The following is a 22181-nucleotide window of genomic DNA, read 5'->3' as shown; positions in this document are numbered from 1 at the left end:
CGCGCGATCGCTCACTCGTCGGAAATTGACGGCGGGAATGAAGGCGCGCGCGCGCGGCAGCGAAAAGATGGAACGACGCGCGGGGCCGCCGGGCGGCGGAGCCGAGGGAGCGCGACCCGTTCCTCTGCGAAAATCCCAGATATCCTTTCAGGTATGCGCGACGGCTACGTTTCCGACGTCGAGCGAATGCGTGCACCAGTTGCGAATCGTCCTGATGTGCGGAGGACATCCGCGCTACGGCTTCCCGACCTGGTGTGCTTTTTACGCGCGTTTCCACGCCCGTCGCGTATTCCGCGCGCGCTTCTTCCGCCGCTTCCCCTCCCGCCGCAGTGTACATCCTTATTCCGCTCGCGCCGAGATCTCGCTTTGCTTCCACAGACGCGGCACATTGAAATATTGAAACGCGTCGGCGCTGCAAAATAAATGATTAGCTCTGTCCGAGCGGCGGGCGGTAAATAATGGATCGCGAGCGGAAGGCGCGAGGCGAGGCGAGTATCCGTGCGTGCATTATGCATCCGCGCCGTGCGATATCGGCGATCGCTCGCGAGATTGTCGGGAGAATCGCTGGAGGATCGTCTTAGACGCGCATCGCGTCCGAGACACTTTGTTCGTATGTCGGCTGTGCGCTTGTGTGTGTGTGTGTGTGTGTGTGTGTGTGCGCCATACATAGCCCATTATTCGTCGTCATGAATTATTAAGAACTCGCGACCGAGCCGATGAGATTGATCGCGAGATCGCAGCGAGACGAGAAGAGGTCGAGCTGTCGACACACCTCGCGCCTGCGACATGTTCTTACGCGATGCACAGCGTGTGACGTTTAATTAAACGCCAATCGATCGACTTATTTCCGACGATTTGAATTCGAAAGGCCGCGCCGCACGCGTCTCTCTTCCTCGCTCTCTCTCTCTCTCTCTCTCTCTCTCTCTCTCTCTCTCTCTCTTGCTGCAACGGTAATTAATTTATATTAATCAAACCGCATGAAATTCCGTCCACTCGTCCGCTGCGCGTCCCCCGCGCCCCCCGCGCGCTCCACGGCGCAATCTGCGGCTTTTCAAACTTTTTAATCGGTTTCCGCAAAGTTTCCGCCTCTCGATACGCGCGCCGTTCTTTCCCGCCGGACCGCCGCAATAATACAACTTTATCCACGCATCCGCGGAAACGGCACTTGATTGTGAGAGAGCTGCCGCTCATCGCGTCGCGGCAACTTGGAGATACGATTTTTTCGCTCGCCCCCTACCCTCCCCCCAGAGGCAGCAGGCGGCCTCTGGGCGCGTTTTATTCTTTTGACACGCCTTGGAAATTCTCAGTGCGCGAGCAGCGCTGCAAGTTGAGCTTCGTATAGCCGCTTGAAGAGTCTTCATTTGCGAGGCACTCGATGATCCACATCGTCCCTCTGCGTGTTCATACAGGACGAACGTCTCGTCGCGTTCCTTCGTGCGTCTTTGAATTTTCGCAAATCCGATTTCGCGCGTCTCGTGCATCGATCGTGTCCCGTCGCTCGTCGCGCTCGTCCGCCATTTGCTTATTATGTCCGATTATTCTCGAGTGTTGCGCTCATGTTCTCAGAATAAGTCGCATAATAGCATAGTTAGCGAACTTTTTTGTCGAGTATCGCAAGCCGGAGAGTTTTGGGGGAGCCGCGTGGCTTTTTAGTATTTTTCAAGCCGCTCGCTCCGCCAACCGCCGCAGAATGGCAATATCCGCGCACATTGTGGAGTTCACGTTATAAATTATTAATTAAACGTTAACTTCTGCGGATTACGCCGTAATGGCATGACTCGCGACGAAAACTCTACTCCGCCACGGCGGATAATAAGGGAGCTCTCGTAGGAGGGGCCTTGGGAGCGCGAGGGGGAGGGGTCGAGCATCTAGACGGAAAGTTTCGCGGGAATCTAATTATCGGGGACGAGCCCGCGGTAAACAGCAAGTAGTACTCGAAGTGCTCGACGCCACCGACACGGTGCGCGCACTGTGCACCCCTGAAAAACCAGACAATACGGATCACCGTGGTAATTAGGATCGGTGCGCACCGAACAAGTTTACTCGCGGAGAAAAACCGAAAGTTTCGCATGGAAATAAAACGACGAGGGGGAGGTGCGACGGTGCAAGAACACCTTGGCGTCATTGGCGAGGAAGCGGCTAGTGCGAGATCGAAGCTTGATGAGAAAGTTAAGAACTCCAAGAGCGAGAGAGAGAGAGAGAGAGAAAGATAGAGGGGACAAAGAGAGACAGAGACGAGACGAGACGAGCCGAAACCGGATGATCGGACGATGAAGAAGCCGTCGATGAAACGACGATCCACCGAGTACGTTTGTCCGTGATCATTCTCGGACAGGTATGCGAGGTTTCTCGTTTTACGAGGATCAAATTAAAAAGCAGCACGAACTAGTGGGAATTTTTGCGGGCTGGCGCAGACGCGATAGAGCGCGCGCTCGCTCATCCGAGACCGCCGGGCCGCTACATCCTGGTTGTCCGAGAAGAGAAAAGAGGCGAAGAAAAAAAAAGAAAGAAGAGCGAACCTCGCGATGAACGAGCGTCGCTGCAATTTTGCGAAATCTCCGAGCGTGAACGCGTGTGATAAATATCTCAACCGGGCGCTTCTTCCCCGCGGAAGCGCACGATTGCGTCACGACGGGTAAGAAGGAAGATTTACAGGGAGTGCCTGGCCGACAGCAGGTCTCGCGCGCCCGGCCCGGGGGCGAGTTTAAATGCGGAAGGTCCAGAAAAACTTGGAAGATCGGAGCGGACAGATCCATGATGAATATGAAACCGGAATGCGTTAAAAAGTCCACGGCCCCACCCCCATCCCCCCATCCTCCGCCATCGCCGCGGACTTCATCCGTCGCGCCGACTTTATCTCTTTTGATGAACGCGAATTCTCAACTTTGCGTATCAGCGCGTCCCCGACTCTCTCGCGTCGACTTTATTACGTTCGCGCGTCGTCCGCGAGCCTGCCAACTGGACAAAAATTTTCGCCCACTTTGCCGTGTGACGTCTATACCCTTACCTCCTCCTCCTCCTCTCCACCCGGCCCCGATCTAGCGATGACTCTCGCCCCTTTCGAATCCGAAGTGTCGTAACTGTCGCCGACGACGCGGCGGTGTCTCGAGAAAGAATTCCGCCATTCACCCAGCAGACGCGGTCTTTAATGAGGTCGTGCGTGAAATTTTACGCGTCCGCGATGCCAATAATAGAAATTCCCCGTCCGTCTCTCCGCCTTCTGTGTAACGTCGCGGCGTTAAAGCAACCCAGTTCCGAGTGGAAATGCCGAAACGTACGCGAGGAGCCGAGTGTCCGTCGGCATTCCGTGCCGAGCGTAGCCAAGAAACCGAGACACAGCAATCGGAGACTCTATTTTCCCGCGCGGACACGGGCCAAAGGGGGGCTCGCAAGCGTGCGTGAGCGGCGGGAGGGGGGAAGGGGGGGGCAAGGCGAGAGGAAAATTTTAGAACGTCAAAGACGCGACAGGGGCGGGCGCGGTCGCGGCCGCGGGAAGAGAGAGAGAGAGAGAGAGAGAGAGAGAGAGAGAGAACTGCTGCCTTCCGGCGGGCGAAATTGCAGTTATCGACTCGTTAAATTGCAGTCCTCGAGAACCGGCTGTTCGCGCCGAGGAGAGCGCCTCGCGTGTAAGCCGGCCGGATAATTCCGAGCTTGCAGAAAACTGTCTTGCCAGCGTGAGAAAAGCTCTGGTCGATAAACCGCGAGCCGTCGCGTCGCGGCCGCCGAGTTCTAAGATCGCATCGAAAATAAGCGCGTCGCGTGCTGCGGGTAAAACGCGCACTGGTTAAATATAGCCGGCGAACGCGGTCGCGGTGCCGATGCTGACGGTGGCGGTGATGGCGATGGTGGTCGAGATTGCGCTGCTCGGCGAGAGCCGCCGAGCCCGAGATCTCGCCGAAATCGATCGGGATCGAGGCGAGAGCTCGCTTCTCCGTCGTGACGATCGCTCGCGGTCGAACTTGGTGGTACTTTCCGAATCGATCGCGAGAATTCGGACCTCCTCGACCTCGCCCTGCGAGCGGAGCGGAGAATTGCAAGTAATGTTGCAATTTTCCGACCGAGGTAATCGGAATCTCTGCTTCTCGCGCATGAAATTCGGACGTGGAAGGAGCGGAGATTCTGTCCGCTTCCGAGTGAAACGCGTTTGCTTCGCTCACTGTGGCAGGTTAGTTCGGATTGGATCTCGTTCTCTTCATTCGGATCCGCTAATTTGATCAGCCGATTCTCGGGGTCTTTTGTAATTTTCATTCCACCTCATCAGGTTGAAATTCCCTCACCGAGTCGAGAGAGAGAGAGAGAGAGTGACTGTCGCGTTTTTGAATTGCCACCATGTCAATGGTCGAACGTGACGATCCCGTTGGCCGTCGCGCATGCCTCCGAGACTCGTTGCACCAAGTTCGTTCGCGCAAATTGAATCTCGCGTGAACTTTCCTGCCATTCGGCCGAGTCTTATTCGGAGACGAAAGGACGGATATGACGTTTCGTCGCTGAATGCTCCCTGTCAATGGAGCCTCACGGCGGTTCCGCTCGATCCGCCGCGCGGTCGAATGGAAAACGACCGCGGCTCGCCCAATTTCCTATATCGAGATTTTTTCCCCGCGAGACCCGCCAGCCGATTATTCAAATTAGACGTCGACGTCGGCCTCGTGGCAGGAAAGGGAAGGGAAAGGAAAAAGCGAGAGAGGAAGGACCGCCGCGCCAGCCGGGAGGAGATCCGAAGGCAGTCCGAGGGGAAACAAGTCTATTTTCTACGCGGTCGCGGCTCGACGCGATTTCTACGCGCGCGGCTTACGTATTTCGCGCTCGGTTGTGCGCGGCGCTTCCGCTCGTTGATAAGAAAATAACCGCGCGTCCGCACTTGCGCCATTTGGCGCAATATCGCTCGGCCGCGGCAATCGCAGCTGGCCCGGGAATTTCCGCCAATCCGGCTCCGACGGAATGCATATTAATGCTGACATTAAACAGGAACGATTATTAAATGCTCCTCGTTATAAGCGTATCATGACGTACTGTTTCTACAAAACGGATAATTGGAAATTGGCCATCGAATTCGTTATCGCGCGCTCCGAGGAGAGTAATATCGCGCCGCTAATTGTTCGAGCGTGAGCGAGCGAGTGAGCGAGAGCTACTTTAGCGGGCTTTTTCCTCATTTCTTCTTCGAGTACTCGTCGCGACACGCGGATCATAAGCGTCGTTCCACAACGATGATCGTCGCGATACCGCCCCGGCGATCGCGAGCGCCGACAGGACAGCTCGTCCGAAACGAGCTTTTCTCGCCAGCTTGGCAACGAGTCGTCATTTCTCTCGGCGAGGTGCATTTAGCCTTCGTACATCGTGCGACGCGATGGCTAATTATCATAACTGACTCGCGATATCCGCAACGCGATGAATCAATCACACGGTAAACGACTTCGCGAGGGGCGCGCGACGTATTGAGAATCACAGATTGCAGATTCGCGATCGGTCCACCACGTGCCGGTGAATCATCGGTGAATTTGGTAACGACTCAGACATGCGTGCGAGAGAGAGAGAGAGAGAGAGAGAGAGAGAGAGAAAGAGAGAGCAAAATTGTTATATTCGATCGGTATGACGATGCTGACTGCCCCGCTGAAAATGCATATTTTTGTTGACAACTCGTGTCATCAAATCTCTACGAACAATGAGCAGTTAAATACGTTTTATAGATAAATTAGACGCGGTGATATTGCAGCGCTGGTCAGCGCCGGTGTGATCGCACGGCGGTCGACAAATTGTCGAAACTCAGAAACAACGGGACTCGGGGCTCGCGGTCGGCGTGTCCGCGTCGATTCCGCGCGAAACACGGGACACGCTCCACACACACACACACACACACACACACATACACACACCCGACATCCGACGTGACGAGGACGCGCTCGAAATTTTCCCGAGGGCGACTCGCTCGCGCGTCAGTCCCCGCGTTTTCCGCCGCGGATCTTGTTCGCCGAAAACGAGCCGCCGCCGGAAATCGAAGGTCCTCCTAAGGCTAAGTATAGCTCTCGCGCGCCGTGCGCGCTAGAGCGAGAACGAGAACGCGAGTCTGGCGAGTCTGACGTCCAAGTGGAGAAGTGTCAGTACTGGATCCCGTGTGGACCGAGCGATTCCAGAAAGCGCGACGATCCGACCACGACGCGCCGCGCGCGACCCTCGAACGTCGCAGCAGCCTCGTGCGCGCCGGAAGCGCGTCTTTTGTTCGCGACAAGTGCCAAAATACGTCCCGTGATTGTCGTCGTCGTCGTCGTCATCGTCATTGCTGTTGTTGCCATTGTCCCTGTTGTTGCTGGCGGCGCGTGTCATCGACGCGACACGCGGATGGATCGATAGCGGGACACCCCTCCCTCCCCTGAACAGCGCAACGGGGATCGCAGATCGAACTCGCGATCAGTCCACCGCGGGTCGTCAACAGGGTGTCTCGACGTAGCATCCTCCGCACATCGTGAAAGTGTATCCGATCTCGGATAACGAGCGCTTCGACGGACTTGTACACGAACGGGTATTTGAATTTTATATTTATTTTTTTTATACTCGCCTTCCCCCCTCTCTCTCTCTCTCTCTCTCCATCTATCTATCCATCTGTGTTTTTCCACTTCTGTCTTTTTATATACGACATTTTTTTCTTTTTCCTCGCGAGAAGCTCAGAGACAAAACGACAGAGACTCTCCCCGTGAGTCGCACGAGAGAGAAAGAGAGGAATTAGAAGCGAGAAAGATTCTCCCCCGCTTCTAAGCTTCCGAGCGATGAAATTACCCTACGCGAGGTTAAAATACGACGGCGGAGATTGCTGGGAAAATCGGCAACTTTATCGATCCTCTTGCTGGTAAAAACAAACGAACGTAGATAGATCGTGAAAAAGACGAATAATCGTAAAAAAAAAAAGAAAGAAAGAGAGAGAGAGAGAAAGAGAGAGACGGTACTGTCATCCTCGAGTCGGGGAACAAAGGTATCTCTCGGTGAGCTCGAGAGTGCGCCCAACTCGGGTTACTTTGAAGCACATTTCAATGGGGTACGTAGTCTCTCTCCTCCCCCCGTTTTCCTGTCGTATTTCGACGGCGGAATGCGGAGACGCGCGCGTCCTTAATGACGCGCTGTCTGGCTCTGTGAATGAAATTAGGGAGATTTATCCCGTTCGTTTGCATCAGCGAGCGAGGTGCACGAGATGTTACGCGACATTATAGCCGCTACACAAATTACACTCCGCGGTCGGGGAAATTATTCGGCGGTGCCCGTCCCGCTCTATGAGCGATTTAGGATTCGTTGATTAGACGCAGGTGCGCGGCGAGGTTCCCGCGATCACTCACGATCTAGAGCGGCCATTAGGTCACCGAATTTAGGGCCCGACCGTGTGATAATTCAAGTTCGTAGACTTGCGCGACAATTTACGCGCGCGCCGGGATCCCCCGTCTTACGCGAGAGCCGTCTCGATTGTCAAATCCAGCCTGATTATTAGCCGACATCCCGCGCTAAATGACGTCGCCAACGCGTGACAGAAATCGGCAGAGACCATTCCAGTTGTGTAAATATGTGACTTTTCAATAACCGTGGGATTACCGTGGATAATAAAAGCCCACAATCCAATAAAGATTTCCAATCGCACGGAGTGCGGTCCGCTCACCGCGCGATCGCTGTTATTAATTTCCCGAGATTCCAACGAACGCGAGATAACTCGTCCGAGTGAGTAAAAAGAAAAAAAAAGAACCGCGCGAGTTGTACGAGGGGCGGCGGCGGAATCGAATAAAGCGACGAGAGCGCGAGAGAGCGCGGCGAGCCGTCACCGCTGTTCCGCGGATCTTTCAGACGGTAATAGATGACAAATTTAGATTTTCACGGCGAGAGTGTCTGTGTGTCTCTCTCGCGCGGCAAGTATCGGGCAAGAAAAGACTCGGAGAATTGTAGCACCGCAACGCGCTCTCCTTTTCCAAATGGCAAGCGCAAATTTCGCCGCGAACGCGAGCGCGCGCGCAGCCGTCGCGGCACAAAGGAAACAGCTGAATCATTCGGCGAAGCTGTTTATTTCGCGCCGCGAAAATAATGACGCGCCACGTGCGGCCGCGTTTTCGCGAACGCATGACACTCGGAAATTCCAAGCCCGAGCATTACGCGTCGCGCTTTGCGGTCCGCTTTAAGTGCGCGCCGGCAAAAAGCCGCCTGCGAAATCTAATATCCGCGCGATAGAAGAATCCAATAGCCGCCACCTCTCTCTCTCTCTCTCTCTCTTTCTCTCTCTCTCTCTCTCTCTCTCTCTCTCTCTCTCTCTCTCTCTCTCTCTCTCTCTCTCTCTCTCTCTCTCTCTCTCTCTGTGCGCCTCTCCCGAAGCGCCTCTCTATCGTGGCTTCTTGCGGAATTCGTGCGGGAGTTTCTTGCGCATTTTCATCGCGCGCTCGACACTGCGCGGACGTCTGCTTGTCTCATTATTTGTCGCTCGGTGTTGATATTAGCAACGGCGCAAACGGCGGAACATGACGAAGGGCACCTGCGCCCACGTAATTACTTCTTCGATTTTTCGACGGCGCGACCGCAAGTGGTGCGCGCCGCGCGTTTTAAGGGCCGAAAGAACGCTAATGACATCGTCGCGGCTGAGGGGATGCGTCGTCGTTGTCATTACAAGAGAATGTCTCCACGTGGCGGGATCGTCGATATTATTCACGATACTCCTCCCTTGCTCTCTTTAAGGATTGCCGCGCGCCACCGAGAGCCGCCGTGAATTCTTTCGCACAAGACCAGAAAAGCCTCGTTGATTCCGTGCGAGAAATATGATCGCGCAATTAAAACGAGCTGGCGGCACGGGGACTGAAATAATGGAAGCAGCAGTCTCTCTCTTTCCTCTCCTCTCCTCTCTCTCTCTCTCTCTCTCTCTCTCTCTCTCTCTCTCTCTCTCTGTTTCTCTCTTCTCCGTCGCTTTCTCGCCCGGCGGGCTCGCTGAAGTTTCGAGGCTCACACAGTCAAAGTGTCAGAATTAGCATCCCGTTTCATCCTCGCGGCAACGCCCATGAAAGTTGTTAATACAATCGCTGCTCGCTGCCTGTTGCACTGTCGACACATACAGAGAGAGAGAGAGAGAGAGAGAGAGAGAGAGAGAGAGCTACGAGAGGGAGGAAGAGGCAGAAATGGAGAGAACGAGAGAGGTAGGCAGAGAGGTAGAAAAGGGGAGGAACGGCTGTAGGGAGACTTCGCTTTAAGATCCAACAAGTGGTTCGTCCAACGGTAACAATGCTTCCTAATGCACTAGCTCCCGCCATTGTGTCGGCTCAGAAGCGCGATCGGTCCTCGCGGCGGCGGCGACCTTCGACGTCAGCGACGTGCGCCGGAGAAACTTGCGAAAGCCAAAACGAATTTGGCTCGACTTCTGGCTACGCGTATCTATCCGCCGAACAATCTCATCGAACGCTTCTCCTCGTGCTCGCTCGCGCTCGCGCGTGAATACTCGAGCGTGCGTATGTGCGCGTGTATTTACGCGGCTGCGATCAGCGTTATTTAAATTTATCCGTCGGAACTTGGCGTGCTCGGCCCGAGGCGTGCTCTCCGCGAGCCTCCGCGTCGTGATCGTTCCGTCGGTCGCGATTTAGTGCCGTTGCGATCTTCCCCGAGTGTCTTTTTTTCTCCTCTTAACCGCTATTCATCCGGATTTGTTCAGTCTCGGATTATGCAACCTTGTCGTACAATACGTGGGCGAGTCTGTGAGATATCGTCCAAGTGTTGGCTTCGTCAGACACGCGGCTGTGAAACGTGTATCCGGTGCCTAGCTGGACGTGTGTTCAAGATTTATCGTACAAAAAAAAAAAGAAGAAATAAAAATGACAACTCTTAGCGGAATCACGCGGCCATAAATATCGTAGAACGGCCGGCCGGTATTGCGCCGTTTGGAATTTCGGGGAGCTCGGAATCTTTCGCTCGCGTAAAGACGTCCCAAAATATTAATGAAGGTCCGCAACTTTTATTAGCCCGGACCCGGATATCAGCTCGCTGACGGACGACGAACGTTTGCGTCGGCGGCCGTCGTTGGGGCGACAAACGGTCGCTGGACGCTTTACGAGGCCAGACCTGAAATAAGTCCGCGGAATTAGACCCGACATTGATCGAACACCTCCGTGCCGGGGAAAGAAATGATGTAGAGAACTCTGTGCGAGTTTTTATAGAATTTCTAGATTCCTGACGCCTTCTCGGTCTCGTAAAGCTCTCCTCTCTCTCTCTCTCTCTCTCTCTCTCTCTCTCTCTCTCTCTCTCTCTCTCTCCCTCCCCACTCTCTCTTTCTTTCTCTCTCTCTTTGTCTCTCGCTGTGGCTGTTAAACTGAGCGGCTTAAACACATGCGATTTGCAAATTCCACGCGACAAATAAGCGCGTTTGCGCATAAGTCGATTAAGTGAATTCAATAAACGCACTTAACAAATTTGCGATAACTAAAAATATATGCAATAGCCAAATATCAGAAATAATTTAAAGCGGCTTTAAAGCGGCCAACGCGAAATTTTGCATTCTTGTTGAGCTGTTTGTACGGCTCGCACGGTCGACAGGCTGTAGAAAGGAGTTTTGATTAATCCAGATGCGAATCGATCCTTCAGCGTGGAACTGCAATACGAATACGTGAATACGAATACGAATACCGATGTATCGCCCAATTTTTGCTCCACATACATATAATAATGCTAAATAAAACATTCGCGGCCCGTTAATCGAGATTACCTCACCTGCTGCTATTATTACTGCCCGTACTACTACCACCACTAGTACGACTGCCATCATCATTTCACTGCCGCTGCTACTATTATACATCCCGTGCAAGAGCGATAATTAATTCGTGTATCGCATGGGTAATTATCCGCTCATTAGCGACGTTCAAATAATTATTACGGCTGCCGCGGCTTTCGAACTATAATACTCCTCGTTCCGATTTGGACGTGTAGTCCGCCCTGTAATACATCACGATCTAATACTATTAAGCGCCATGGCTCGCCCGGTTGGCCCGCGCCGAACTATTCCCACCGTAGATAAATTTCGGCAATTAGTTAGCGCGCCGAGCGCGTTTGTCGTCACGGTGAATTTTCACGGCGCGCGCGCGTGCGCGCATGCGCGGGAATTCGAGTTCGCCGCGATACCATTAGTATAATCGCGCTTTATATCCGGTTGTTTAAAACAAAGGGGAAATCCCCTCGATGAGTGAAATAATAAATAAAGCTGCGCGCTTTTTATCTCCCGCCGTCGTGGGAGACTCGCTCGTTGAAATATCGCGGGCTTTGCGAGCTCGACGCCAAGGAAGTATCGATCGCAAATTTATAATTCGGCACAAAGCCCGCGAAATGAAACCGCCTGGAAAGTTCGATCGGTGCCGCGCCTCGTCTCGGCGAGCGACAAGCGGAGCCCTCTCCGTGGGGTGGGGAAGAAGAAAAGAAGGAAGAGTTATAATTCCGTCTAATTTACGAAGCGCGAGGTGTTCACGCAGGGTTTGCCCCCTGAGTTCACCCGTCGTCTCCTTACCACCAAATTTACACGGATGATGCATCGCGCCTTAAAATAGAGGTGCAACGACTCCACCGGAGATCTTGACATTGTCTTGGCAGCCCGCGGAACGACGCGTTTACCGCGTCCGTCGTGGAAAAAGGGAAAAAGAAAAGAAGCAGCGAGCGGCGGCGGTGGCGAACGCGAGTGGGCGCGTTGGGGCGGGGGGGTAAAGAGAGAGGAAGGAGGGTACGGTTTGTTTGGCTGTAAAAATCGAGGCTGGATTTCACTGCGATTTAATTACTGAGCGAGCGATCGCGCTAATTAACGATATAACGAATTAATCATTTTATAGGCGAAATATATACGCGCGCTATGCAAATTAACGCATCCGCGTTATTAATAAAATAATTCAATCAGCGACATTTAAAATGGATTAAAAGCGTTACATGTATTATATATATACATATGTGCGCGTGCGTGCATTGATGTATTGTTGGTAATTCTCGTTGTTCTCGTTGGTATTTTGACGCGCGTGCGCGAGCGAGAGAGAGAGAGAGAGAGAGGTTCTCCGCCCGGAGAATTGCTATGAATGTAGAAACAAATGGATGTCGACCCGATCATATGACCGGCACGAGGGAACCGACAATCGCCGTCCTCTCGATCAGCACTTGCGGCCGAGTGAATAAGACTTTGGCATCCGAACGCGAAAGTACGGCCAGACTATCGCCGAGAGCGCGCTTTATATCCGCGTAATCTATTTATTAAACGTGACAAAGTATGAAAATGACGAGTCGCAACATCCTATCCGGAGAAACGAAACGTAGCGTCTCAGGAATAATTTCCTCGGCTGCCCGACGAGATGGCGTCCGTCGACGAGAACGAAAAGTGTATTTATAAAGCGCTCGTTCCCGAGCGCGGGCAGGCAGCACAGTTTAAGAATTACGTTTGGGAATATATTTTTAATATCGCCTGGGACGTACGTAAAGGAGCGGAAAGAGGACCTGGCGATATTTACGGTATGTACTCCCCGCAGTATCGCCCCGAAAGAGAGAACGAACGCCTCGTCGTCGGATCTATGTCGTAACGGAACGTTGCATTGCTCGACGCGGCGAAAGGGCGCTTTTTTGAGACGCTGACGCAGCTAAATGCGCGGCTCCGTCTACGACGGACGCGTGCCCCGATGCTCTACACGATACCTGGCTTTTCGCGAGCATTTCGCGAGCATTTCGCGAGATATGCGCGGCGGAAAGCGGAGACAATTGCTGAGAGCAGGTTCTTTCTCGGTTACAGGCATGGAGCAGTTCGAGCAGCTGCTAACCTGCGCGATCTGCCTGGATCGGTACAGAAATCCGAAGCTCTTGCCATGCCAGCACAGCTTCTGCATGGAGCCGTGCATGGACGGCCTGGTCGATTACGTCCGTCGACAGGTCAAGTGTCCGGAATGCCGCGCCGAACATCGTATACCGTACCAAGTAAGTCGCGATGGACGCTTTTACGTGCGCTCTCGCGTCGCAACTAATCGCGTTATAACGACCGAGGAAATAACGTATGTTTGTTCCATCGAACGAAAATCATCGAACGAATAATCTGCGTCGGAGTGCTGTTTAATGCCGTTGCCTTCCCCCTCGTGGCGATGCAACAGTGCGAAATGAAAATACCGTATTTTTGCCCGTCGAAAAATGATCGGGAGAGTAATCTTCCGAAATATTGTTTAATCGCGTTACCTCTCCTCTCGCAGCGACGCAACAGTACTGAAAAATAACGTGCTTGCCGGTCGAGGAACGAGTGGGAGTAATCTCCCGGGATTTTATTGTTTAATCGCGTTACCTCCGCTCGCGATATAATAACACGGGACGAAATAAACGCGTTCTGTTTTCGTCGGGAAATGATCGGAAGAGCGGTCTCTCAGAATATTGTTCCAGTATCGCGTTCTCGCTGAGAGCCGGTTAACTATATACGCCCGAACGAATTACGCGGGCTCTCTGAAAAACAATATTTCGCGATCGCGCAAAATCTATACGGGGACACATTTGCGCAAGCTGCCGCGGCTCGCTCGTCCAAGGATCGTCGTGCGTCGTACGCCTCTTCGCGTTTATACCTTTAATAAGGTCGCGGTAATGCGAGCGCGGCTCGTGTAATAACGCGAACCAGCTAGAGGCAGGGAGGGAGAGAGAAAGAGGGAAAGGAGGAGAGAGAAAGATAGACAAATATAGACACGTAGGCGGAAGGAGAGAGAGGGAGAGGGAGAGAGAGAGAGAGAGAGAGAGAGAGAGAGAGAGAAAGAGAGAGAGAGAGAGAGACGTAGGAAAGATCGATCTATCTTCCGCTACGCGAATCGAAAACGTTCTCTACTCTCTCTCTCTCTCTCTCTCTCTACTCTCTCTCTCTCTCTCTCTCTCTCTCTCTCTCTCTCTCTCTCTCTCTCTCTCTCTCTTCACTCTTTTTCTCCTTCTCCGCCGCACAATGCGACGCGCCGCTGTGTGTGCAAGCTCATCTTTATTCAACGATGAATCCAACAACGCGGGAGGACTCTCATTAGGCGGCGAGTATACTCGCGCGCGTTTCCAGCTAATGTCGTCTTCCGGGCCGGTCGCGTTTGCGCGCGCCCGCGGTCTGTTTTTTTTTTTTTCGGAATAATCAAACGCGGTTATGCGGTCGCTCGGCCGCGCCGAATGTTTTCGCTCACGCGCGTTGTTTATGTCGCGCGGCGGATCGCCCGCCGCCGGGCCACACATTTTCCGAGGGAATCGCCGGCCACCACCAAACCGGGAAAAGCACGCCACGCGCCTCGCCGATAGCGAGAGCCGATCGACTCGCTGCGACACTTCTCATCGGCGGACTGGAATTCCCGAGGACTGATAGCGAGGCAGAAACCCGCGCTCGACACCACCGGTGTAATTAGTCCGCGCCGTTACTCAATAGGGGCATCGCGCTGCCCATTCCGGTTCATTAATAATGACGGCGCGAGCGCCAGCCGCGCTGTCATGCTTCCCGCCGCTGCTGCTGCTGTTCGCAGGGCGTGCAGGCCTTCCCGACCAACGTGACTCTGCAACGTTTCCTGGAGCTGCACATCGAGATCACGGGCGAGCTGCCGGACCCGACCAGCGGCCAGACGATGGAGCGCTGCGGCGTCTGCTCCGAGAAGAGTTACTGCGCCCTGTGCGTGCACTGCGAGAAGAAGTGCTGCCCCGAGTGCAAGGACGCGCACATGGACATCCTGAGGCGCGAGATCACGCGCATCAATTCCCAGGTACACGACGAGTGCGACGAACGAGAGTCGGTCGAAGCGCACCGCAGATCTGCCGAAGGTGTTTGCGTATATACCCGCGTGTAGGCCCCTAAATTCACCCCTTTTCGCCCGCAATAGTAAAGTTTTTTTTTATAAATATTTGCCACGAACGGAATCCCGGCAAAGCGCGCGGCAAGCTCGGGGAGATCGGTGACAGCGGCGAAATAAGCTGAATCACGATTTACGGGTAAAAAGGGGAATCGAGAAAGTGGAGAATGATAAGGAAATACTGACGAGGGAGGGTTCCGGAAGTGCTTCTTTTTCGCTGATTTTGATGAGGCTTGGATATGGTGCGGAGAAGCCAAAAGTAAAAGCCGTATTTTCTTTCACGAGCGCTTCTTCGCGCGTTTAGGCGTTGGAGCAATCCCCCGGAGCTAACTCGCGGACTTGGCGATACTTTACGACGCGTCCGACGCGACGTGTCTGTACCTACTTAAAGCGTGGTGTATCATCTGCGTGTATCTTGAGAACGCGACTTGAGAGAATAGTTGTATCACATCGTGAATGAATTTGGCGTGAAATTCTCTTCAATTGTGGTCTTTAAAAAAATTTTATCTTTTTTTTTTTTTTTTGCAAAAATAATAATGAGGAGTGAGGACGTGTTGAAAAATACAAGAATTTTTGAAATATAAATGCACAGTTATGAAGCACCGCAAATATTCAAGCAACTTTTGTATGAAACTTTTTTTTATACATCTCATGGTCTCAAAGAAATCAACTCGTGATCAACCATAAGTAGTTAGATTCGCGTTCGGTTAGGCGCGGCCGCGTTTGCCACGCGGTGCGTCTGCATCTACTTATGACGCGCGATGTTTCCCCATATCTCAAGAATGCGACTTTGGAAAATTATTTTGTACTCATAATCAGATTTGTATCAGCATCAGAGATTATCTTTATAATTCCAGATTTTACAAAAAAATTCGGAACTTGCCCAAATATGATGAATGATAGGTGACAATGTATTGAACAATATGAAATTTTTAAAAGTAATTACGTATATAGTTGTATATAAACATCAGATACTACAAAATTTTTCTTTAGAAAGTACGCCGGGTACTAGAAAATTTTTCTTTAGAACATCTCATATGTTTTATGGTCCCAAAGATTTTTAAAATATACGAGGCCAAGTTTCAAGAAGTTTGAATCCTCAGCCGTGAGTGGAAGACTTATAAGAAAAGTGTACTTTATTTTTTGCCTTTTCTGCTATACATCATCAAAATCGGCAAGAAGAGCACTTCCAGAGATCCAAGCTCGAGAGAAGAACCGAAGGTTTCTGATTAAAGAGTTCCTCGTCGTGTCGCGACGGACGCACGAGCGAGATTCATCAATCATTTACAGCTGACCGTATTGCGCGTCGACGCTACTCGATGTGAAACCCTGCGTAATGAAGCGACCGTGCGGAATAAAACGGGGCGTCTTGTAGAATCTCCCCTTATTATCGTAGTTATCTTCTCGTGAGTAATTGCAGACATCGATCAACTTTTCTTACCTTCTATATTCGAACGAGGGGGAGGGGGGAGGGGAGCAAGCATGCAGCGCGTGCAACGTGGCTCATACCGATCGCGGAAACTAATTTAGCCAATTACATAATTAATTTTCTCTTTGCCTCGTCTCGGTAGACGTTATAACCGCGTTTAGGAAGGCGGGAACTGTTGTGTTACGCGGTATCCGGTATCAAGCCATGCTCTTTAAATTCGTTACGTTGTGCCTCTCGGCGTCCTAACGGAAAATTTATCGCTGCGCAATTTTGCGCATTGTAATTAACCGCTGCGCGTAACGTACACACGTAAGTTGAAAACAAGATTGCGACGCGGGTTTCTCTCGTTATTATATCCCGCGCACAGTCGTGCAATATGCAGGCGTTATAGTCGAGCGCCCTTCCCCGCCGGAACGACAGCGCCCCTTTGCGCAAATAAGACGCTTATCGATCGTAAAATAAGCGAGCGAATTAGATAAAAGACCCGATTTCTGCGGATATGAAAAATCCGCTCTCCCTCGCCACCTCGCGGCGATCCGCCGCGGGTCGCGGGAACGTGCAGAGGGATCTGTCGCGATAACGGACGATTTGCGTCTCAGAGCAGCGTCTCCGCAGAGTCGATTACGCGATAACTCACGAAGGATCGCGCAAAGATCTCGCAGCGAGATCCGAGAGTCGCCGTGTGACTTCGATTTGGCCGAAGTCGCGGGAAGCAACGGTTACACTAGGAAAAAAAATTTAGTATCTCTAACCAAAACTGTTTAGTTGAGGCACTTTTCAATAGCAACCAAATATCTTGTTTTATACAACAGAATATTTAGTTGTCTCAACTAAATATATATTTTTCTGCTTTGTTCTCTGGACCAAATGATTTTGTTCTTGGACTTTATATGTAAAAATTAAGCATTTTAGTTATTTTATCCATAAGAATTACATAATAACGAAATATTATTTTACGTCAACTAAAATAATGCCCAATGGATACTATTTTGCCTTTCTGTGCACTAAAATTTAGACTTTATATATTAAGAAAAAATTATAGTATTTTTAACAAAATAGTTGAATATAGTTGAAGCTTTTTGGTTGCTATAACAAAAGTATTATGTTATACGAACAAACCGTAATCAAACGAGATATTTGTTTACAGGAATTAAACAGTTTTGTCGGGCATATTATAACCAAATTATTTTGTTGTTACGACAAAATTTTGGTTCACGCAGCGATACATTTTTCCTAGTGTAAGATGACGAGGAAGCTGCTCGAGTACACGACGTTAAGATTCCGACGCGCGATCAAACGACTTCCGCGCAACGGTACAAATAGCACGGCCGATTTGACGGCAGAGGATGACGTTCGGCGATCATGCGAATCGTGCGCGCCGTCTGTCTCCGGCAGCGGCGCGATGAATCACGTTTATTTCCAGCGGCGGGATAAACTTCGGACGCACGATCATCGTTGAGACAGAATCCAGAGGCGGAGATCGCGAGATCGCGCGTCGACAAGCTAGATATTCGGCGCGATCGAAGTTGCCCGACGCGACTCGTCGAGTACGCCTTCGCTTCTCTCGCGCGGCGCGGAAATTGCGTGCTTGAAATATGCTGGCTTTTGCCAGCTTTGTCCGACGTTGGGAAATCGACGCTGATCGCCGTTCGTATTTCATTTCGCTTCTGTCGGTGATTCGGCAGCGCGCATCGCTCTTGATAAAGTGGGAAAAATAACAATAAAACTCGCGCACACGTACGTTGCCGTTCGCACGCTGTGAAAAAAGCGCGTGACTTCGAAGCGCGTCGGTCCTTGAAATTGCGGCGGGGCAAATTTCAAAGATATTCAGGCCAATTTCATCGAACGAAAGTAAAATTGTATCAAGCGCGCCTTTACGGCGAGCAAAATTTTCATGTCGAACGCTGCCGCGAGAAAATGCTCGACGTCGAATTTAACAAGGAAGATGCGGGGTTGTGAGTCCATTAAAATTCCGACGCACGGAACGGCAGAACGCGCGGGAAAAAGACGCGAGTTACACAAGTTCAACCTGCGGCGGATGAGTTTTCCGCTCTCTCGGATTAATTACTACGCTCCATTAATTTGCTGACTGCACAAAAGGAATATAAGTTACGAGATTTGTATATTTTTTTCTTTCTTTTGCACGTACGTACAACTCGCGCTCGCACCGCGGCGCGTGTCCCTGCTCTTGCGTTTTGTATATTTTCCATCTGATTTAATTAATTAATGAGCAAATCCCAGTGCCGCGCGGATCCTCCTGAAGGCGACAGATAATTCCACGCGAACGAGCAATTTCTCCGCTCCCAATTAATTAGTTAACAAGCTCGACTTTCGCCGCGTGTCGCAAAAGGGCTTTCGGTTTAGCGTTACACTCTTATGATACGCGTTCGGATCTCATTAACGTGCGTGAGCACGCGATCGCACTTTCGGATATTCGTAGCTGCGAAATGAGCGTCCTTTCCAGCGGCGCTTCAAAGTGGTCAGTTTTAATGAATTTTAATTGCCTTTAATTATAACGGATGTTGCGCGCATAATAACACGAATTGCGCGCGTGTGCGTGCGCGTGTGTCTATGGATGTTTCACGCTCGGAAAAGTGATGAAACAACGATTATCTCTGAACACACGTTCGTACGACGAAATAAAAAAGAAAAAAAAACACACAAAATAGGGAGAGGAAGAGGGGAAAAAAGGAAATAAAACTGTACCATTTATTCCGCGAAACAACATGCAAAATAATCCTCTCCTAAAGAGCTTGGTTTATTTATTTTAATGGTACCTGATTTATAATCAATTTGCGAAAAAGACTCGCGCGCGCAATGTTCTTTTTACGGTACAACAACACTTTGCAAAATTCTGTTTACGTTCAATACGTCGAAAACGGATATTAGCGGATATTTTATTTTCCCGTGTCGGACACGGCGAAGGTTGGCGGGCAAGAGAGGAGAGTGTGGCGAAAAGTATATTTCTCGTGTGAAATAATTTTTCTTTCAGAGCCGCCGCGCGTATTCTCCTCCTCCCTCCCTCCTCCCTCTCTCTCTCTCTCTCTCTCTCTCTCTCTCATTCGCGATTTAAGCCATTAATACAATTTCTATTCTACACTCCGGAAAATTTCATTGATTACTATTGTGCGAGGAAGCGACAAATATTCCCGCGGGCGTGCGTACGTGCAGGTGCGCGCGCGCGCGCGCGCGATAGCGAGCGACAATCTCCCAACGCGAAAAATCTGATTTGTTTATTTTAATCGTTCGCGATTTAATCGATTTCGTCGCCGCGAGACAAACTCGACGGGCGGGCCGTAAAATTCCGCCACGTGGGGGTCGCGGTGTTTAGCTCGACTCGACGGCTGAAACTCCGCGTGGGAAATACGATTTCGCCCAAGTGGAAAAAATGAACGCGCGACACGAAAGTTCAATTTTCCAGTCCCTTCGCGCCGCTCTCGAATCCTAGACGGGACGACAGCTCGGCCTTTCGTGTCCTTTTCCGCTACATCGTTCGACTCGAGCGGAAACGTATGGCGGAAAAGACAGGGGAAAAAAAGAGCAATTCTCTCGCGGCCCTTCGAGACGCGACCCGAGGAGACCCAAGCTAGGCTACCGTCCAAATCCCCCGTTGATCCTTACTTCCTTCGGCGGCGCCACGTTACGTCGGAACTCGCCGTCGACATTTCCACTCGGCTCGTAGCTGCACACGAGATAAACCTTGCACTCCGGCCCGGTGATCACGCCGACGCCGATCAATCTCGAGTCCTTCCACACCAGTTGGGTGAAGTTGCGCACGTCCGCCAAGTTGGCCGGTCGCGACGCTTCGTAGTCGTAATTGCTGCTCTCTTGGTACCTACAATGCCAGAAGAAGAGAGCGAATCGGTCATCGGTCGATGGACGAAGTCACGTCTCTCCGCGTGTCACACGACGAGCGTTGATTTTTGGAAGCCGGCTGGTGGGAAATCGGTAACTCGCGCGCGCGCAAATTGGACAATTATTTTATTCGGAGAATTGGCGGGATTCTGACCAGAGCTGCACCGGTTCCTCGGGCCGCGTTTTCCAATCCGGATATCCGGCGCCGACGTACACATTTTCGCCGTACGGCACAGTTTCCCGCAGCGCTTCCGCATCCCTCGCTAAGCTCCTCGCCAGCTGCCGAGCGCGCTCGTTCAACTGCAATTTTCGAGCGCGTACGTGCTGCGTTATATTCGGAATATAATAATATCGCCGTTGTACGAGCGCGATAAATCGCACGGGCGCGATCAATCGCACACCCTGCGCGGCCTGGATCCTCGCGACAATGGCAATTTCTGACCGCTTCCTCCCTCGAGGACTCTATAGGAATTCCTCGGACGAGCAATTCGCGACGGGGATGAGAGGAAGTGTGAGAGGGAGGCAGAGAGAGAGAGAGAGAGAGAGAGAGAGGCGAGAGGATCCCTTACCTTCTCGTCTATTCGCAACGGCGGCGAGCTGTGAATGGCGCGATATTGATTGTGTACTTTCAGGATGTCCTCTATGAATTTAGATGGGCCGTCGCTGTATACAGAGCAAATATTGTTTACGCCTTAAACGTGTTACGTTAACAAATATTATAGAAACCCACGTACGTGGTCCCCATTTTCATCTCTCGCGGCGATTCAGGCAGAGAAAGGGGGAGAGAGGAAATTGCCGATCTCCCGCGAGATACCGCTGCCGCGAATCACAATTTTGCGCGCATGACTCCCGCGAACGCGCGCGCGTGTGTGTATATGTGTGTGTGTGTGTGTGTGTGAATGTCAACGGAATTTGCGAAATTAGCTGGAGTGTAAAATCGCGTCGGCGCGTCGATTTCAGGTTACATGGTGAATTAATTCGCGGACGGACGAGCTGTCCCGTCGACACTCGCCGGACAATCGCGAAACGTCGCGAAACACTCGACGCGCGTTTCTCCGCGCCTCTTCAACTCGCTCGTCGGCGCCGACAACTTCGCCGCGTCTCGTCCGGCTTAAAGTCCCACTCGTCGGGCAGATAGAGCCCCAATTAACGCACGGGAGTTAACGGGGAGGGGAGCGATCCGTACGCTTACAGCCGGCCTGATTAACAGCTGACTTATGAATAGGTCCATGAAAATTTGACGCCCTCTCAAGCAACGGCGCGGCACATTCGCGCGCAGGGGCCCCGCGAATCTCGGAGCCCGCTCCTATGTGATATTCATGTGTCCGTTTCCGCGCGTTTATTGCTTCTAGCTTTAGGCTTCCCGCCTCTTGTGTTCATTGAGGCCTCTATATCTGGGGCGGTCCAGTCACGGCACAACTATAATGCGGTCTAAATATAGTCGCCGCTGCGTTCGCCCGTCGTCGTCGGTGCGACTAGAGCGAGAAATTTCGATCTCTATCGCGAACGTAGCCGCCGTGATCGTGCGCGAAAATAAAGCGAGGGCCGAAGAAATCATCCTGGCTCGGGGGTTGGCTCGGGACTCAACTCGCCCGAGGTGTTGTATGACCATGGTCGATTGACATCCTGCATCCTGTTTGAAGGATATCTTGTATCTCCACGACACGTTTAGCACGACGCGTTTAGCAATACGCATTTTTCCGCACGTTTCTCCTTCGAGATTTCTCGGGCGTTGAATTTGACGGAGAATGAGAGATTAAATGAGGGATTAAATAGGCTGAAATTAAAAGAAGAGAAAAAGGTCAAAGGCAAAAGTAAGAGCCGTCGTCCTCGGATTGATTTTCTCATGGGAACGTTGAATCTATCCGGGCATTAATTCGGTATTAATTTCTCCGTCGCTGCCCATTCTCGTTTACTCGCCGTTTATACGAATGATAGGATACCATTGACAAAGAAAGCGCGGCAGAAAGTGAAAGAGCAAGGGAGAGAGAGAGAGAGAGAGAGAGAGAGAGTGGTAGATAAACCGGCAGCGAGGAATTAAGCTTAAGAGGTATAGCTTTTCCGGCATGTCAAACCGCCGCGCCGGTCGGTCGGCCGGCCGATGA

At 51.7% G+C, this 22181-nt stretch overlaps 2 protein-coding genes across 7 annotated transcripts in view; one reads left to right on the top strand and one right to left on the bottom strand.

The window, feature by feature from the left end:
- Positions 1–22181, top strand: part of tn (tripartite motif containing protein thin) — a 79583-nt gene that overhangs the window by 21960 nt on the left and 35442 nt on the right. For 5 of the 6 annotated variants that reach the window (XR_003112842.1, XM_025298303.1, XM_025298304.1 and 2 more), the window contains exons 3-4: positions 12746–12927; positions 14472–14705. Coding sequence is in view for 5 of the 6 variants with exons in the window: in XM_025298303.1 (XP_025154088.1) it covers positions 12748–12927; positions 14472–14705 (414 nt within the window). In the remaining variant the exon portion in view is untranslated. Of the gene's footprint in view, positions 1–6144; positions 6515–12745; positions 12928–14471; positions 14706–22181 lie in introns of those variants that run through there. The other variant, XM_025298306.1, reaches the window with a different exon arrangement.
- LOC112588421 (Golgi-associated plant pathogenesis-related protein 1-like) lies at positions 17346–22098 on the bottom strand. The gene is made up of 4 exons (XM_025298315.1): positions 20811–22098; positions 20646–20739; positions 20231–20376; positions 17346–20056 (listed from the first exon to the last, which is right to left on the bottom strand). The coding sequence occupies exons 1-4, from the start codon at positions 20825–20827 to the stop codon at positions 19813–19815; spliced, it is 501 nt and encodes a 166-aa protein (XP_025154100.1). The 5' UTR covers positions 20828–22098; the 3' UTR covers positions 17346–19812.

This window comes from Harpegnathos saltator, unplaced genomic scaffold, assembly GCF_003227715.2.
Source record: "Harpegnathos saltator strain DR-91 unplaced genomic scaffold, Hsal_v8.6 scaffold213, whole genome shotgun sequence".
Classification (NCBI taxonomy): domain Eukaryota; kingdom Metazoa; phylum Arthropoda; class Insecta; order Hymenoptera; family Formicidae; genus Harpegnathos; species Harpegnathos saltator.
This window is presented reverse-complemented; position numbering and strand designations above follow the sequence as displayed.

What these genes read in the sequence shown, in the direction of transcription:
- LOC112588421 (XM_025298315.1), bottom strand. An exon ending in CGTTGCGAATAGACGAGAAG is followed by an intron (nt 20,377 to 20,645) that starts GTAAGGGATCCT and finishes CGAAAATTGCAG; the next exon opens with TTGAACGAGCGCGCTCGGCA. An exon ending in GAGGAACCGGTGCAGCTCTG is followed by an intron (nt 20,057 to 20,230) that starts GTCAGAATCCCG and finishes CTGGCATTGTAG; the next exon opens with GTACCAAGAGAGCAGCAATT.